At 38.4% G+C, this 18,616-nt stretch overlaps 2 protein-coding genes and 1 long non-coding RNA gene across 4 annotated transcripts; 1 reads left to right on the forward strand and 2 right to left on the reverse strand.

Moving 5' to 3' along the window:
- Positions 1-135: 135 nt before the first annotated feature.
- Positions 136-11,463, reverse strand: dpydb (dihydropyrimidine dehydrogenase b). The gene is made up of 25 exons (XM_055032573.1): positions 11,356-11,463; positions 9,320-9,430; positions 9,150-9,232; positions 8,231-8,318; positions 7,996-8,157; positions 7,640-7,836; positions 6,657-6,738; positions 6,467-6,554; positions 6,267-6,374; positions 5,925-6,094; positions 5,625-5,835; positions 5,241-5,425; positions 4,741-4,956; positions 4,499-4,663; positions 4,277-4,345; positions 4,092-4,175; positions 3,873-3,993; positions 3,626-3,745; positions 3,093-3,235; positions 2,623-2,677; positions 2,414-2,535; positions 2,086-2,235; positions 1,951-2,013; positions 1,721-1,798; positions 136-1,594 (listed from the first exon to the last, which is right to left on the reverse strand). The coding sequence occupies exons 1-25, from the start codon at positions 11,398-11,400 to the stop codon at positions 1,430-1,432; spliced, it is 3,081 nt and encodes a 1,026-aa protein (XP_054888548.1). The 5' UTR covers positions 11,401-11,463; the 3' UTR covers positions 136-1,429.
- LOC129361621 (uncharacterized) lies at positions 10,180-12,412 on the forward strand. The gene is made up of 3 exons (XR_008606164.1): positions 10,180-10,303; positions 11,420-11,589; positions 12,326-12,412. It is a non-coding gene; the product is annotated as an uncharacterized LOC129361621 (long non-coding RNA).
- odr4 (odr-4 GPCR localization factor homolog) lies at positions 12,195-18,421 on the reverse strand. Of its 2 annotated transcripts, none has more exons than XM_055032575.1 (14): positions 18,315-18,421; positions 17,866-17,965; positions 17,176-17,289; positions 16,905-16,997; positions 16,623-16,729; positions 16,506-16,542; positions 16,115-16,252; positions 15,935-16,030; positions 15,443-15,490; positions 14,740-14,859; positions 14,566-14,656; positions 13,774-13,977; positions 13,215-13,265; positions 12,195-12,565 (listed from the first exon to the last, which is right to left on the reverse strand). In XM_055032575.1, exons 2-14 carry the CDS (start codon positions 17,962-17,964, stop codon positions 12,495-12,497), a joined length of 1,269 nt encoding a protein of 422 aa, XP_054888550.1. In that variant the 5' UTR covers position 17,965; positions 18,315-18,421; the 3' UTR covers positions 12,195-12,494. The 2 variants fall into 2 exon arrangements, with proteins under 2 accessions (XP_054888550.1, XP_054888549.1); XM_055032574.1 differs by having other exon boundaries at positions 13,215-13,268.
- Between the last annotated feature and the right edge of the window lie 195 nt (positions 18,422-18,616).

Genomic DNA, 18,616 nt, shown 5'->3' on the forward strand with positions numbered 1-18,616 from the left:
GTTTAAAGCCCTTTATATCAGACTATAACCTTTTCAATTATAACATTTTCTCCATCACAAACATGCACACACGTCCCTTCTGATTTTGCAACAAGAACCGAGATAATGTGTCACTCAGCCAAACAGTACAGATGGTTTACAGCAACATCATAGCTTTATTCAACTTCATGAGGACAGTAGGGAAGATTTTTTTATACATGAATATACAGTGTATGCCATAAGCTTTTTTCAGTGGACCTATTGATGAGTAGATAACCATAAAGTTAAGATGAACATTAATCAAATTATTAACAAATGCAATTACCATAATATAAACTATTAATTTTCTTTTTTAATACAAATTAGTCATTGCTTCATGACCTATTCTTTTTAATAAAATCTCTTTGGAACTATTCTGATTTTCTGTGACACAGTTTGGCAGAGCAGAGGTCTCAAACTAAACACAAAAATGCTTAATCTCAACATTTAATTGGTTTGTTCTGTTTTTCACCGTGTTCCAAATTATTGTGCAAGTGATATTTTCTCAGATTTTCTTCAATTGTCAATGATGGTCAGTATAATTTTCAGGTCATAAAATATTACAATATAAATCAAATTTTACTGAACAAAGCTCCCAAAGAGAACAGTAATTATTATATTTTTTTAAATAGAAAAACTCAAAATGCACTGCTCCAAATTATGCACAAAAAATGACCCCACCACCTCCTTGCTGACATCACAGCCGTGTTGGGACGTGGTGGCCATCCACTACTGCGTCCATCTGGACCATCCAAGGTTGCATGGCAGTCATCAGTGAACAAGTCTGTTTAAAAATTAATCATGTATGACTAGGCCCACTGCCACAGTTTCTGCTTGTGAGCTCTGGTTAGGGTGGTCGAATAGTTGGTTCATGCACCGCAAGCCTCTGGAGGATCCTCCACCTTGTGGTTCCAGAGGCACCAGGAGCTTCAAATAACTGTTTGCTGCTTTGTAAGGGCATTTCAACAGCTGCTCTCTTAATCACATGATTTTGTCTAAAAGGAACCTTCCTCATTTTGCCTTTATCTGTACAAACCCATCTTTGTTCTGAATCAGCCACAAATTTCTTCTCAGTACGATAATGTTTCAGTTTTTGTTAAATATCTGATATTTTCATATGGCACTACACTATCTGATGATTTTGGTCAGCACAAAGATCCTTTCTTTTTCCCATATTGCTTGAAACCTGTGGCCTGCTTAATAATGTGGAACATCCTTCTTAAGTAGATTTCCTTTAATTGAGCTCAGCAGAAAAACTAATCAACCAGCTCTCTGAAATTAATTATAGTGATTCAAAGAGCCATGACACACAATACCATCTATAAATTTAATAGCACAACAAAATTTGTTTTATCTTTATGACACTTAAATCCAATTTGCATAATAATTTGGAACAAGGTGTACAATCCTTTTAGCAGACAGGGCTAATGGGTATGCCTCTTTGAGGTACATGCGGTGTTGTCCTGTTAACCATATTGATGCAGTCTATAATGGGGCAGACACTCAGGCAAAGAGTGCATCCTGTGCAGCTGTCTGTCACGAAAGGAAGATGGGTCTCTGGATCAAACTGTATAGCCTGGGTGGATACATAGAAATCATATTAATCTATACAAAAAACAAAAACTGATAAAAACCAAAACTACATTAAAATCAATATTTTTTGATAATAGAGAAATGCTTCTAATTTAACTGAAAGGCGTACCTGGTATCCTGAGTCGTTGCAAGTCATGTAACATTTACCACAGTTGATGCACATATCTTCATCTATCAGAGCCTGGACCTAAAATGACAAATATGGATTGGCTTCAATATTATTTATGTGTGATATATGATTCTTTTGTTGGTGACTTCACTTATCTTGTATTTTTTTCTGGAAGAAAAAAGTTTAAATAAAAAATAAAGAGCTACAGTTTGTAAAAACAGCTTGTGTACCTGCTCCATGTTGTTAAGTTCCCCATATGCTCCAATATACTGCAGCGCTCTGGCTATCACATCCTACAAAAAAAGCAAACTCTTTTTAACTGAATGAAAATTAATTGATTATTCTATATCAAAATTGTGAGCTACCTTGACAGCAGGAACTGGTCTTTTGGGCTGGTTGACACGACCGATGTTTGTTTCTGACACATCTGCTTTACCAGCTTTTCTGAGTTCACTTTTGTACTTGGCTATGGCTTCAGTTCTCTGTTGTAGGTATGGACCAAAGCTTGGAAGGCTCTGTAAACACACACATCAAAAATAAACAGGAACTATGAAATATTTATTCAAATACCTCTTGTTATTTTCAATGGTTCTGCTACTACTAAATTGCCAAAGATCAGAGATTGTCTACAAACACAACAGCCAATCCACTCATCAATATTAATTCAGTTATAGCAAGATTTTGTTTGTTTACCTTCCCAACCAGGTCTCCCAGCTTGAGAACTGGTTTTCCTTTCTGATGTTTTTCAGTGGGAGGAGACTGACCGTCCCAGTCCTTCAGCTCCAGGCTCTTCAGGTACAATAAGGCTTTCAGACCTAAACACATACTTATACTAAATACGATGCTGAAATCAAACAATCTAAAGATTGTAAAGAGGTTCAAAATGAGGTGGTGTCACATACCAACACAGTAATCCTCAATTAGTGTGAAGTCCTGGTTTTGAATTGCACTACACACCTGTTGTAAGCAAGAGGACAGAAATTGGTGTATTAAATAATCACATTATTTCTACTCAAAATACCTTTTCAACAAAAAAAAAAAATGGTTGGTTGTTTACACAGAAGAAGGTTTTAACAACTACTTATAATATCTTACTCTATTAAGTAAAATATACACTGATTATGAGAAGAAAATTTAGACTTCCAGCTGCTTCCTTTCACAATAACTGTTTCACACAACGTTACAAGAAATAAGTGAACTGCTGGCACCGTTGTTGGCAGAAAAAGGAGTGCTAATGCATTGTGAATGTCAGAGTGACAATGATGGTCGACTATGTTATTTTTGTCCATATAAGAATTTACAGTCTAAACATTTATTGGGTGGATCAATCTCTCATGAGAAGAAAAACAAGCAAAAGTATTTTTGTCATTACTTGCAACACTGAGGCTCCAGCGTGGAGAAACTGGAGTCCGCTCTCTGCCGAGTCGATTCCACCAGTGGCCAAGATGGGAAAACCGGGGATTGCCCTCGCAATGGCTGACACGGCTTTCAGAGCGATGGGTCTGATGGCGTTACCTGCACCCAACAGTGTTCAGAAAAGTAAGTACTTTATTTAGAGGAAGTTGTTTTATACTATTGGAGTACACCACTGTGCTAAAACATTGATTAACAAATCATTCCCAGCTATTTTTTTTAAACTTTACATTGAATCCACATCGTATGGATTCCTTTAATACCATGTTTCCATATTTACAAATTAAAATATGTAATTAACTTTCCAATAGGCGCTTAATTATTTTTTACTTCTTTCAACTCTTTGATTTCAGCCTTTAGTTCACAGATATCCCAAATATTTTGCGAAGCATTACTCTGTGCAAGTCCATTCACAGGTGTATCTTATTGAATCAGGATAAATGGCGTCACATTGTTCTGTATTGTTTTTCAGAAGGTGAGCTCAGTATTTACCAGACACTCCTCCATACGTGGTGCGTTTGCTCACACCGACACCTGGCCAGGGAGAGCCATCAGCCTTCAGACTCATCAAACCTGAGACCGTGTTGGTGGCCGTCACTCCATCTGCTCCACCTATAACACATAACAAGTACAAGAATAGGTCATTTTTACTCTGGTGTTCTTAAAGTTACCTGTTAAACTTTTAAAAAGGAAATAAAAAATAGGAAAAGTGGGAAAAGTTATGGTGAAAAGCCTTTACCTTCATGTGCTGCTTTGGCAATGTCAACAACATTGGTGACATTTGGTGTAAGTTTGGCAAAGAAAGGAATGGAAACTGCTGCACGCACCCACCGACAGATGTTTCGCACCAACACCGGGTCCTGACAACACAAAATAAAAAATGTCAAAGAGGTTATTCGTCTTTTCGCAAAGCTTGTGGGCTCAAAGGTCTAAATAATTATTTTGGCAGTGTGTATACTTGTCCACAGGCCAGTCCCATTCCCCTTTCTCCCATTCCATGAGGACACGACAGGTTCAGCTCCAGTGCATCTGCTCCTGACTCCTAAACGCACATATTCACAATGTCCTCCTGTTAATGCCACCATCACTGCACTGATCATACTTTGTGTGGGATAAAAACCAATAAAATGTGGATTCTCTCACCTCAGCCATCTTGGCAAGCTTTGTCCAGTCTTCCTTGTTGTAGCTGCACATTATGCTAGAGATCAAAATCTGGGCAAGATAATGAAAGTTTTTAGATGTTTTGAATAACTTAATGTTTGCTTCATATGTAATAGTACATATTGTTAAAAATAAGAGTTCTTTAATAACTCTCCAAACTGGTTTAACTAGCAGATGTTATTAAAGACTTGACTTATCCTTTACATTGTGAGGGAAGTCCTTCTTCAGCTCAGCGACAGACTGACACCAGTATGCTGCTGTTTTCTCACTGATGAGCTCAATGTTGAGGAAGGAGCCCAGGCCCGGTCCAAACACATGCCCTGAGGTGATGCCCCGCACGATACGAGGAGACACGTTGGTCACCAGATCCTACAGCAACACGTTTTCCATTCAGATGGTCATCTAGATTGGAGTTCACTCTTGTATGGACTCATTTGTGTTTATACCTTGTCCAGTCCAAAGGTTTTGGTCAGAGCGAAGCCCCATCCTTGCTCAAAGGCTCGTCTGATCATGGCTGTGCTGGTGGTGGGAGGAGCAGAAGCTAGGCCGAACGGGTTGGGAAACTTCAGACCACAAATCTCCACACTGATGTCCACCTGATCTATGGCACTGTAGAACAAAGGCAGCTTTGGGACGGTGTCCACTGTGTGTCCATAGAGTGACTAGAAAAACAACAGATACAATTTCTTTTCAGAATTAGAAGCATCTTGCAAGATATTGCATGGCAGCAATATCTTTCTCCAACAGCAATCATTGACATATCTGCTCTGTTTTGACCCGTCTGACTGTCAAAAACAAACAATCCTCAAGTAAATCTTAAGAAAATGTTCTGACTTCTAGAAACCAAACGTTTGGAACAATGCTTAGGATGTTTACACAGTCAAGTAAAATGTGAGCACAGTTGGTTCAGGACAATTGATTCTAACAAACCAGAGGACGGATTTACCTGCATGTATTTGTGAATGCGCCATGAAGCCTGTTTGCCGTCATTCACAGACTCCACTGTGGTGTTTGCCAAACCAGCAACGTCTCCTCCTGCAAACACCCAGGGTTCACTGGTCTGCATGGTTTCCATGTTTATCTCTGGAGTTCCCCAGCGGCTCAGCTTCACAGGAGTCATGGCTGCAGTCACTACAAAAACATACATAAAGAGTGGAGTGGGGCACTTTTAAATCAGAAAAGGCATTCAGATTCTTTATAGCATTACATATCAAAAATGTTGTGTTGCTACAAAGCTTAAAGAGTTACATGTTTAATGATTATGTTAAAAGTGAAGGTATTTCTGTTTAATATGTAGTTGTGATAACATGATTCTTTGAAGACATCTTACCTTGCGGGTCATTCAGCATGGACCCAAACGCACTAATAATGTAATCAGCCTTCAACCTGATGATTTGATCCTCATCTTCCAGCCAATCACCTTTCTCGGTCTGCTCGGTGCGACAGAACTGCAGCCCGGCGATCCTCCCGTTCTTCATGATGACCTCACGAGGAGACAGGAAGGGCAGGAACTCACACTTTTCCTCTCTGGCCAACTCCATCTGACAAACCAGAAATAACACGTGCAATCATCAAATGATCTGTTTTTAAAGACAGTGTGTCTGATCATCTGTGTGAGCCCTCATCATACCTCCTCGGGAACAGCTCTGATGTTGGTAAATCCTTTCCTGAAGCAGACATAGACTCTCCTGGCTCCGCAGCGCAGAGCTGAGGTGGCGCAATCGAATGCGGTATCACCGGCCCCCAAAACGATCACCACCCCCTTCAACTCTGGGAGCGCAGAGCGACACTGACACATACCTGCACAGCATTTTCCTTTAAAATATTGTATATTTCACCAAACTAAACAAAGCTGAGTTTCAGAAACTTAGCCACTGAAAGTGGTCGGTATTTTCACATAATTTATGTAATTGTTCATTCATTACGACTGTTTATTTGCAAGAATTGACCGTGCAGCTTGACTTCACAGTACCTTTCTTACTGGCAGAAGCCACCACAGGCAAAAAGTCTTTAGACGTGAAAAAGCCTTGGTCCACAGTTAAACCCTGGAAGATCTCGGCCCTGTTAGCCTGAGGGAGACCTGGAGTAATGGAAACACACACAGACATTCTCAAACATCACAATCTTAATATGGATTATAACTGATAGCAATGATGAGTGGATTCGACTCACCAATCCCAATGAAAACAGCTTTAAATCCCTCCCCGTTCAGGGATGAAAGAGTCATGCCATCAACACCTAAACCTTTTTCACAAACCACCTGCACGCACCACAGCAAACACACACACGTTTTGACAAAACTGTGAAGACTCAACAACTCCTACAAACATCAAAATGTGCCACGAGAAAGCAAAAGTGATACCTTCACTCCCAGGTCCTTCATCAAATTGATTTCAAACTGGACAACCTCATAGGGGAGCCTGAACTGAGGGATTTCTGAGGTGCTGCAAGAGCAAGTTAAAGCACTGAAGTGCCAAGATTTCCCCTTTTTCATAAGTTATTTTGTGACATTTTTCTGTACAAAAATTAAGCAAACTCTACCACATGGAAGTGCTAAAACAAAAAAACTAATAAAACTCAATGCATTTTTTTCTAAATTTTTGATATAGACAAACATAAAATATTGATCTGTTAATATTATATTACTACAGTTAGGAAGAAGAAAAAAATACATTGTTTTCAAGTAAAAATCTGAAAAGTGTGGCATGCATTTATTTTCAGTTTTCCTGCAGGAATTCTTTATAGAAGCACATTTTGCCCCGATTAAAGCTGCCCTTCTTCTTTAAATACCAAGCACAGCTGAGTCAGGTTGGAAGGTTAGATAATCAGTCTAATATATGATCAAAGATTATGCTTTGATCTAAAACATTTGATTGTATCTTAATGTTTAAGGATATTATCCTATTGGAGGGTGACTCCCCACCACCGTCTGAAGTTTGTTTTGCAGCCAGTTCCAGGTTCACCATTTCTATAGTTTCCGTCATCTTTGACATTCTTCTGGTCACTTATCCCTAATTGTCAGACTTGTGGATTTCCTGTCCTACAAACAGATACAACGGACCTCTCTGCTGCTTCTAATGTGGCCGAACAGCTTGTCACATTTGGTAATGACTAGAGTTTTACAGATGCCAGAGTAAAAGGGATTAAAATTCACACCACACTTTCTAGATTTCTGTTCATGAAAATCAGAGTCAGACTATAAACAATCACATACTCTGTCTTTCTTGACATCAAACATTTCTTCCTATAGACTAATAAATTACATTAAATGCCTTCTAATAAATGTACTTTCTATCCTCTAGAGGACATCCTCTAACATGTTGAGCTGGTATGACGTCATTATACCTCAGTCCTCCGATGTACTTCTGTTTCTCAAATATAGTGATATTATCATATCCCAGACGGGCCAGGAAAGAAGCGCAACTGATTGAAGCTGGGCCGCAGCCAATCAAAGCAATGGGGGCGTGGTAGGACTCTGGCATCTCATTGGCTGGTGGGAGTTCAGGGTTCCTGATTTGTGGGATGCCCATTTTACTGAACACCTGTACAGAGACACAGAGACAGTCCACGTTTGTATTCACACCTTTGAAAGCTCGCATTATTTCCTGCTTGCTAATATAAGTGAGGATGATTACAATCGAGCGATATCAGAATAAAACGAACTCATCGACACCAGGTCGATTTATAAAGGATATTTGTACCTCAGTAGCAAACTGCTGCAGCCCTCCGATGTTGATGGGTCCTTCTTCAGAGGCGTACAGGTTGCAGCCCCCGACACACAGCTCCGATGTGGGACAAACCATCCCACAGGTCAGACCCAGAGGGTTGTCAGAGAGGATGGCCCTCGCTGCCCCGTAGTAGTTCTGTTACACAGACACATGAACTATTTTATTTATTTTCTTGTCCTTTCATGACAATAGCAATTTGATTGCATACCTTGTTGGAAATACTTGTAATAAATGACTTGATGTCCAGGTTTGTTGGGCAGCTCTTCTGACAGGGAGCATCGGCGCATTTTAGACACCTGAAGACAGAATTTGATTGGCGTTCTTCCACTCTTCAAATTAAATGAACTGCTTCTTTCTGAAAGTTCAAGTTTTTAATCATGCAATGTCAAAAGATTCAACAAATAAGCATCATCATTGGCATAGCTTCATAAGTACTTTTACCAGTAAAAAAGGAAACAAAATTTACATCATTCAACAAACTGACAACAGAATAGAAAAAACTAATTCTAAAGATAGTTCAATTCTGTGAGGAAAGTAAGACTTTTCAGACGTTTTTAAAGTTCTTGTGACCTAAATTTAAAGTATCTTAAAATTAAAAGAATGGCAAAAAATAAGTAGAGTATCAGAGAAAAAAAAATAGCCCATAAAAATAACAATCAAAAAGAATGTAAATATCTAAGTGACAATGTAAATGAACAAAAAAGCTCACATGTCAGGTCCAACATGCAGAACATTGACTTTCTTTGCTGGCTTTGTTCAGCCTGTCATAACAATCTGATGCACTTTTAGTTCCCTGAGTTATGAATGAGCCTGAGGTAGCTCAGGTCTCACTGGAAAAAAATACATTTATTGTTTTGAGCTTGAAGAGTTGCATGTTTAGTTATCATTAAAATCTATCCGAACAGAGTTTTGTTTTAAAAGGACTTCAAACTTTGTGCTTTGACGCTGCCAGCATCAAGCAAATCCTTAGTAATGTTTTTCTTCTTTGTCGGTACAAGTCATTGTTCCATATATTGACCAAACTGCCCGATTTAATCTCAGAAGGTTTATTTATGTTGCATAATGTGGACGTTTCTGTGCCTGGGATTTATTTGATTCATTAAGAAAACAGAATTGTTTCTATTTACCGCAGTGCTTCCCGGAGAGCTCCTCTCTCGCTCAGAGTCGTGTGCTTGATGTCATCAAAGTTGTTTTCTAACTTCATGCAAGACTGAAAACAAGCAGAGTCGAGCAGCTCACCAACTATTTAATTACAACGATGTCACCGATGCGTGTCAGTCATGTGTGACTTTCTTACATCACAGTTTCTTTCAGGGTTTCTCTTCCAGTGTTTCTTCTCTTTCTTCTTGCTTGCAGTAGAAAAGATCTGAGCATGGCTCTTCACTCTGGGATTTAGAGCCAGGATGCTCTGAAAAAAAGAAAATAACAATAATTATTCTAGATAATCAGATTCTAACAGTTAGATTCTTCTTTTTTTTATCTGCACCTATATGTTTATTAATAAAGGATCACTGGACTTGCATTTGTATTGTAAAGCTCCCAAAAAAGGTTTCAATCAAAAAATACAGTCATGTGCAATAAATTAGAATATTATCCATCCATTCATTTTCTTGTCCTTAGTGGGGGTCGGTTAGCTGGTGCCTCTCCAGCGAGAGGCCGGGTCACCCTGGACAGGAAGCCATGTGACTTTTATCTGCTGGTAAAAAAAAAAACAAACCTGCAAAAACAAGAACGTTCTTGGAAGAGAGGCTCATAGAAGGATTGGGTTCAATGTGCTGAGATAATGATGAACTGCAAGGACACTATGCCAAAGAGAAGTGACCTGTTGCTCCATCAATGCATGTCAGCAGAAATGAAAACTGCATTTTTTTTATACCACAGTAATGCAATTTGCACTTATGTTATTTATTACTTAAAATCTATAAGTCTTATATCCACCGAGTAGCTACAACAACCCTTTTCCTCCGGTCATTAGTATCCAAACGTCACCAAGAAGCTCTTCAGTGTTGACTTTACTGTCTGTGCAAATGCAGGTTTTAATGGTTAACTGTTCAGCTCACGTGTTCACTGAGCTCCCCGCTGCCCACCATGGGCTACTCGCTGCCCACCATGGGCTACTCGTCTACAGTTTGGACATTGATCACACAGCTTCTTATGTAAGTTCATTCCCTCAAGTTAAACCCACACTGTACGGTTTCTGGTTTCATCCTGCTTGTATGCAAGAACATAAGACTGCTGAAGACTGTAGTGTTAATAAAGTGAATCGAAAAGATTTATTCATGTAAGTATGATTATGATCAGAGTTTGTTAGATAAATATTGTCTCACTATAGACACTTGTGTCTTTTATCCAGTTTTAGTCTTTTTACACATGCAATGTGGGAATGTGAGCATTTAGGAAATCTCAGGTTTCCAGATTAAAAGCTGCAAATTTGAAAAATTCAAGATGACTAGTTTTAACTAGTTTAATTTCTTGGCTTGAAAGCTTTCTGAATAGCCATCAATGAGTTAAAGTGTTTTTGTTCCCATTTTCAAAGTAAATGATCAAGTAATATGGTGTTATTTCAAAAGCACAAGCCCAGAAAAACATTCTCTTTTTTTTTACTGGTAAAATTATTTCATAAGAGGTTAGTATTTATTCTGGTTTGTTGCATGCAAAATAACTCCCTGTTGAGCTTCACAGTCAATGCTGGAGACTATTCCATAAATCTCTGTTTGTAGTTAATTATAAAGGATTAGAATTCAAAACTAAAGTATTGTATAAAAAAAAGTCTTAAGTCTTAATTTTAAGACTTAAACTTTATAAACTTTATGTAAGTTTAAGACTCATTCTTAAGTTAAAGTCTAAATAATGCTGTGAACATTTTGTACCCTTCTCCTGACTGATACTTTTGTATCATGGGATTAGTCTGAAGAAATTCTAGTAGGGGAGATAAAAAACATGAGAAAACACAATGAGACAAAAGGCTAAAATTGAACTAAAAGGTCCCTCAACAAATAAGTTCAAAGATCCCAATTCATGCAATCAGCTTTTTTTTCCATTAAATTGTTTTATTTTTCACTTAAATAATCCAGCTATGTCACATTATATAGTGAAAAAAATTCTTAATTATTTATGATAGCCTCAATATTCTTACACCTCAAATCCCTCAAAATTTTAACAGTGGTGCTAACGCTTGAGAAACATTGCTCTTGTTTAATAACATTGTAAGTATGCACTCTGAAAACGTAATTTACACTGTGTGCAATGGATACATTATAATATGGACAGTAAATCAAAAGATTTGACTGATTTTAATAGCAACCCAAATAAAAAGTGTATGCAACAAGTTACCTCAATGTCTGGGAGATCTTTACTCAACTTGATGTTTCTGTTCATCTTCTTGTTTTGCTTTAAGCTGATCGCCTCAATATTCTGGGCTTTTAGCTGTGGATTAGCCGTCCGAAGCTCCGTCCAGGACTGCCAAGCTCACAACTGACACTCTGACAGGAGGTTGTTTATTTCAGCGGCTCACTCCCTTCCCAACAGGGAGGTTAGACAGCAGTCCGACGTCCCACAAATGCCAAGGTTGGTCAGCTGATAAGAATAAAACGACAAATGGGGATGTTATCGCTCTGAGGGTCAAAGTTCAGCAGAGCTGGGTGCACGTTTCTGGGTGCTATGCACTTGGACACTGGACAAGTCAATAAATGTTGGCTTCGGGCTCCTCCTCTGAGGGAGAGTTGAGCCCTGCATATACTTCTCCTGATTTCACATGATGTTCAAAAATCTGAACCCTCCTGCTCTTACATCCATCTGTCGTCTGCTTGTCCCCACAAGGTGCAGGAGTTTGGGTTCACCTGGACAGGTTACCAGTCTACTATTAGATACCATAGAGATACACAAGAAAAATACTCATACATAGGAGCAATATAGCAATTTAGAGATGCAAGGCGACAATGCTAACCACTGTTCCATCATGCAGCAAAAAGTCTTCCTTGCAAAAGTCTTCATAACGCTTTCATTTTCAGTGTCTATTCTATTTGACATCTATTACTATTTTGATTGATACCAGCAGTTATTACTGTCATCATTAGTAATAATAATAATAATAATAATAATATCAGTTTCGAGGTTCCAAAAAACGCTTTTTATGTAATAAAGTGAAAAACTCAAGACACAGATGGAGGAAATTCTGTAAATATTCAGTTTTATTTAACACCGTTTGAGAAAATAGAAAAACACTGTTTACACCACGGTTAGCAACTCAAGAAGTGCCTCTTTTGAAGTGTGTAATGCCAAGCCTCTCTTTCTCTCCATTTAGGATGCAACGCATCACCAAGAAAACACGTTCAATTTCAACAAGAACTGTTCACGTAAACGGGTAAAGTTGCCGTCTCCTCTGGGAACCCTTCTTCTGCTTCCTGATTCAGTGAGAGATTTTCCAGAAGCGTTCGACACAGGGTACTTCATTTTAGTGTTTGGAGGGAGCCTCAGACGTCACTGAGGTACACAATTGATGCAGCCAAGGCCAGCAGGGCGACAGCAGTGGCCATGGCAACACCTAAACAAGGAGGAGGAGGATTTTGAAATGTTAATTCAGGAATCGATTTCTAAAAAAAGAAACTGTTAGATCAGAAGGATTAACAGTTTTAAATATTTTGCATACAGTAGAAGAAAACTGATTTTTATCTGGTATAGGATGCATTTGACAAAGAATAGATAAATAAAACCTCATTAGTCTTTTATAATTAAAGATTCTTTGACAGGGATTTGAATTGTGTTCATTTGCGTTCGCTTTGATTCTGAAATACATGCCCTGCTTGTGTGAGTTGTTGTTGTTGCTAATATGCACAGTTTGACGGTGGGAATTCTGATCCTCAAAAACCATAGATTCAATCAATCAGGTCCAATGTGTTCCAGTGCAGTTTAAAGTGCTACAAATGTGCATTAATGTGGAACAAACAATTGGGGTTAAATGTGTTTTAATACAGAGACTAGATTTAATAAATAAATAAAATCAATATTTGAAAACTGCTTCTTGTGTTTATTCAGGCTACCTTTGTCTCATTGTGAAAAAAAGATCATCAAAACATGTTAGCAAGACAAGAAGGTAAAAACAGCAGAAATCAGAAAAAGGGGACAAATACTTTCTGTATCTATATATAACTTGAATTGGCTGCTGCGGTCTAACGTAGGCAGAAGGACCTCACCAATGTAGTTGTTTCTCCAGGGATCCAGCATCTCATTCTCTTCTGCTGATTCTTCTTGAAACACACAAATAAAATGTAATGAATCAGTCACCCATGGTTACATCACACCTGCATTCACAGCCAAGTTATTCAGCGTGACAATGAGAGATGTTTATTTGATCAGCTGCAATAACTTTGAATCAGATTTGTGCTTAAAAAGAAGTTTCTATGTTTTGCTTTAGTAAATTTTGCTTACTATAGACCAGAATAGAAAAACAACAGTAATGCAGATTCATTATGAGGAATTGTAGCAAGTTAATGACTGGACGCAATCAGCTGAATTTCCTTATATAGAAACTTGTTACCTGTTTGACTTATGCACTTATTTTGACTGTATTGTTTGAAGTGACTTGAGGCAGCATTTGTTTTGAATTATTGCTAAATAAATGATGTCAAACCTAATTGTATTGTCTTTTGCAGACTCCGTTTGGGTAGTGATATGAATAATTGTAGGCAAGGTTTTAGAAAAGTAAGTAAAAAAGGCCCCAACAGCAAAATCACAGCACAGCGTTGTTAGTACCTTTTGTGACCTCGCTCTTTATGACTTCTGCAATCATTTCCTGAGTGGCGTCCAGGTCTTCCTCTGCTGCGTCCATGTCCAACATCTCCTTGAACCGGTCAGTCATTTCTGACAATCCTTCGTCACTAAACTGGTAGTCACACACACTCAGCGGGCCAGTGGATTTCACTGGGCAGAAGACACGACGAGGGAGGCAGAACTGCTCTGAAGCCACAGACAAGAGCAGAAACATCTTTTAAAACAACAATCTACCCGTAATTCTTTTCATTTTATGACTTTGTGATAATGGAACCCTAGTGTATCCCCTCTGGTGACTTGTTTTTTTTTTTTTTAAATGATCATAAAGCTTTTACTATCTCCAGATAACTTAATTTATGTTTAATCTCAACTCTAACAACCTGTCATATGGCAAATATATTCTATGAAAGCTTTAAACCTTAAAGATAGACTGTAAAATGTGTTTGTAATGATGGTCACTCTGAAATATTTATCTAAGCTTTGCTAAAAATCACTCCAAACCAGTTCTTTTAAATCCGACAAGCACCATTTTAGGGTAATTTCCAGAGGTGTTTAAATGATAACTTTTAAATGAAAAAAGTGCAGCCAGGTTAGTGTGTCTTTTTAAAACACAGGGGAGAAAATCATGGAAGGTCTCGATAAAACCATTAAACCAACTGGATTTGGTGGAATCAGGTCGTTCTGAACCTCCTCACAGCCCCAGTTCAAACATAAATCTGTACAGCAATAATCATGCAACGAACTGAATCCACCATGTGAAGTTCGACTTCATACCCGTCTTGTTTTTCTCATTTTGTGTCTGCGGCTCCTCCAGCAGCATCTGAACTCTTGTGGCCACCGTAGAAACGATATCTCTCTTCAGCAGCTGTTCATAACAAAAACGTTTCCTATAAGTAGTCGACAAATTATTTTAAGTTACGCATTTTGTCAGCTTGTCACAGGCATCACCTTCTCAGCCAGCTTAGCTTTTGGTTTGTTGCTGTGAAGGAAAGCTCTGCTGTGGATCGCTCCTCTGACCGACACGCAGCCTCCGCACGGCTGGACCACATCCGCTGCCGTCTGCACGTCCTGCAACACAGAGGAAGTTCAGGTAAAGGACCCGATATCACTTTACACAGAATCTCTATTCGCTCAAAGCAGAACATTCTTGCAAAGTACAACAAGAGCAGATTTCTCTGTGAACCCCACTTGTTCCTATGCATGGAAATTATGTAAAACTGCAAACAAAAAAAGTTGATAAAAGTAATTCAAATAAAAATTCACAGTGAGCATTTTAGAGAAATACATCCTCCAAATTGAGCGCATTTATTTAGAAAGAGAGAAAAAAAAGTTTGATTAAATCAAACAAAAAATAACTGACTAATTTGAAGAATCACAGATGGTAAAATTACTTTTACTCTTATAAAGAAAACGTGTTAATGCAGCTGGCTTTGAATTTCTGATTTCATTTTAAAGCATCTTTCAGTGTCCAGAAACACGTTTCGTGAGTCCAAAGTTATTTAGTTTCACTTAATTAATTTCAACAAATAGATGCACTTAATTGAAAATATCTAAACTTTTCATTAGGAGATTATAAGGTGACTTTATAATAAAGCGTTCTTAGGCATATCTACCAGCAGACAAATGTGGCTGATGCTGTTGCGTGTCTTACCGGTGTGATGAGCAACTGAACTGAGATGGTCTGTCTCACATTCTTCTTCTGGAGGGAAACAAAGTAGATAAAAAATATACATATATTTATTCTTTTACACATAATCTGACATTATATATCTCAAAAGATGCACAGAGGTTTGTTTGCCGTTCTAGTGATTTCCGCTGAGTGTTAATTTCTAATCATCATAGAATAGGTGGACTTCACTTGTTAGCAGGTTCTTATTATAAAACAAATAGCAGATATGCTAGGCATTTTGCATTGTTTTTTATATCCAGGTATAAAATGCATTAAGACGGAGAATAACTTAATTCTTAAGAATGTTGGAGAACACTGCAGGTGTTAGAGATAAAAGTTTAATCAAACTGGTAGCAGACGTCAACTTGAAAGTTTTAGTGAAGATAATCACCATGAAATCCAACTCCAAATAATCTGTTTTTATTATCAGGTGCATGTGGATTTATTTACTTGTAGTGTTTGCGTTTACACAACCTGTCCTGCTTTGAGCTCCGAGTCCTCTGGCGGCTTCTTTCCGTCAATGAGACAAACTCCCCTTTCAATCTGCTGTGCCCAAACTTTCAGCTCCTCCTGAAACAAACAAGAAGCTGAATCCAGTTCCACTCAAGTCGCTGTATGAAATGTTTCATGAATCAGAGTGGGCATTTTTTATACCTTAAGGCAGTCATCCATGTTTCTTGTGAAGTTTTCTGGGAGTGGTACCATCAGGTCTACACTCAGGCAACAGGACACTGTAGCCCAGGAAGAACACACACCTGACTGGTACTTCCAGTCTGCTGGTTTGGCAACACTCTGAAACACACAAAAAGTGAACAAAATAACTCAGCGGATCATGATTTACAATTCCACTATGATGCATTAAATTTATACTGAGCTGAGGCTAAACATAAAAAGAAGAAGTAGTGGACAAAAAAACTGAATCACCATATTTTGAAGCATTAACTACGTATTGAAACGTATACATTTATAGGAGGAGAGGACAGTGATTTAACTGCAACAGCTGCAGATCAAAGACGCTGCATTTTAAGACGAAACACACACGAACCTTGGGGTCTTTGACGTCAAACGTTCTGCAGACAGTTCTGATGGTAGAGGTTAAAGACAGACCACCATCACACAGCGTGAGGTAGAGACAACGCCACGGCTGTGGGAAAAAGGATACTTCCTGGTTTTGGGGTTGACGTGCAGTGTGACGCAGTCTGTTACATCATCATCAGCGGGCGTCCAGAGTCGCTCCGAGGAGATCAGGTTCTCCGCCGAAAACACCAACTATCCAAACAAACAGAGAGTTCTCAGACTCTTAGGCTATTTCTTGGGTTGATATGTCAACTGTAATTTCCATAGTGCAAGATTAATAAGGTTATAGCTTATCTTCTAGGTCTATAAAGTTGACCATTGGCAGCTATTTTCACATGATTTTAAAATATGTGCCATGTCCTACTACCTGTCGGAGTGTGGTTAGAGTGTCCTTGGCATCACTCTCACTGATTATAAAAACTCCCAACACAGACAGGCCTCCGGGCAGCATCCTGGATGCCTGGAAACAATCAGCAAAGGCTTGCTGTTTAAACCTGACAACACTGGCAAATATTCAGACAGCCTTCTCCATGTTGCATATTGCGATACCTCTGGAACTGACTCATATTTTATGAACGCATTTTTTAACTTCTTTCATGCAAAAGACTTCAAAACTAAGAGTGAATCTTTTTACTTACTTGTCGTGCGTGCTCAGACACCCACTCTTTGTCCACCGACTTCCCGCCATCTCCAGACTCATCGTTTTGGGGTGTCCTTGTTGCCATGACAACAAAATCCCTTTGGACCGTGCTCTGAAACATTTAGTACTTAACGTGACCTGATATCATTACCCAACACACAAAACATTAAACTGTCAATGATTAATCATTTTAAAGCACAGATTTTTAGATATTATCTCTGAAATAGATTTTAAAATTTAACCCCTTGACATCCAGGCACCACTCTGTATTTTTATTGAATAATTTCAGTTCCTTTTTTTCAACCACTTAAAAGAAAAAAATCTATCAAAATATGTAATTGGGAGAAATATTCTATTAAACTGTAACATGAAATGTAGCTGTCATTAACAAAAATAAGCAGACAAATTGTACTTTTTGGACTACAAAAATATGGTATCTAAGGAAGCTGTACTTGTGTGTCAGAACGGCCCAGTCAAAGCCCAAACCAAAATCCAACTGAGATTCTGTGGAGACATTAAAATTTCTTTTCACATTTAAATATTGAGTTTGTACATGTGCTTCGCTTGCAGAGACTGCTCCACTTCGCAAATATCCGAAATTTAGAGTTGATCCACCACAAAAACTGCATTGAGAAATGTTCAAATACGTGTGAAGAAGGGCAGTGTGTGTGCAAGTGCAAAGTCCCACCTGTCCAATAAGCAGACCTGTGACTGGACCTGCTGGCTGTGAACATAGTTTGGACAGATATCCCTCCACATCATCTTCTACAATGTAGCTCCGACCCATACTGCGAAAGAAAGAGAAGCAAAAGCATTAATGTTTTATGTTTGCTGGTGTGTAGTGGGAAAGACACATGGAGGACCGGAACATCACTGCAATAGACAAACTCAACAATAAGTAAGACAGTAATAATAAAACCTTCCCTTTTGTCACTGAATAACGTGAATCAAAACTCAAGCTCGTCGATTACAAAAACCAGGCTGTGCGTCTTACTAGCTACTCAGCTGCTCCTGCTACATTTATATCTAATGTTTTTGCCCGTTTACAAATAAAAAAGAACCAGCAGGTTTCAGTCCAATAAATTTCACACTGTGTGTAAAAATCCTCCTAGCAGCAACAGTGAAATGTGTACAAACCTGGAAGCTAAAATAATCACTTCTGACAGCTGGCTGTGGTTCGTCAGCAAAGCAAAAAGAGGGAAAAAACTACAAATTCAACAATTGTTTTGTGACATATATCCGTCGCATATTTATTTCATCATGAATGGTGCAAAGTATTTTGTTAAGGTAAACCTAAAATTAAAGAAGCACTTCCGTGTTAACTTCAAAATAAGATAGAAATATTTTATTTTATCCGATAGGACCGATGTAGTTATTAACCTAAAAAGTCACACTGTAAAGCATAAACAACTTAATTCAACTAAATTAATGTCGATGTC

This window comes from Poeciliopsis prolifica, unplaced genomic scaffold (genome assembly GCF_027474105.1).
Source record: "Poeciliopsis prolifica strain line A6 unplaced genomic scaffold, Auburn_PproV2 SCAFFOLD008, whole genome shotgun sequence".
NCBI classification, from domain to species: Eukaryota; Metazoa; Chordata; class Actinopteri; order Cyprinodontiformes; family Poeciliidae; genus Poeciliopsis; species Poeciliopsis prolifica.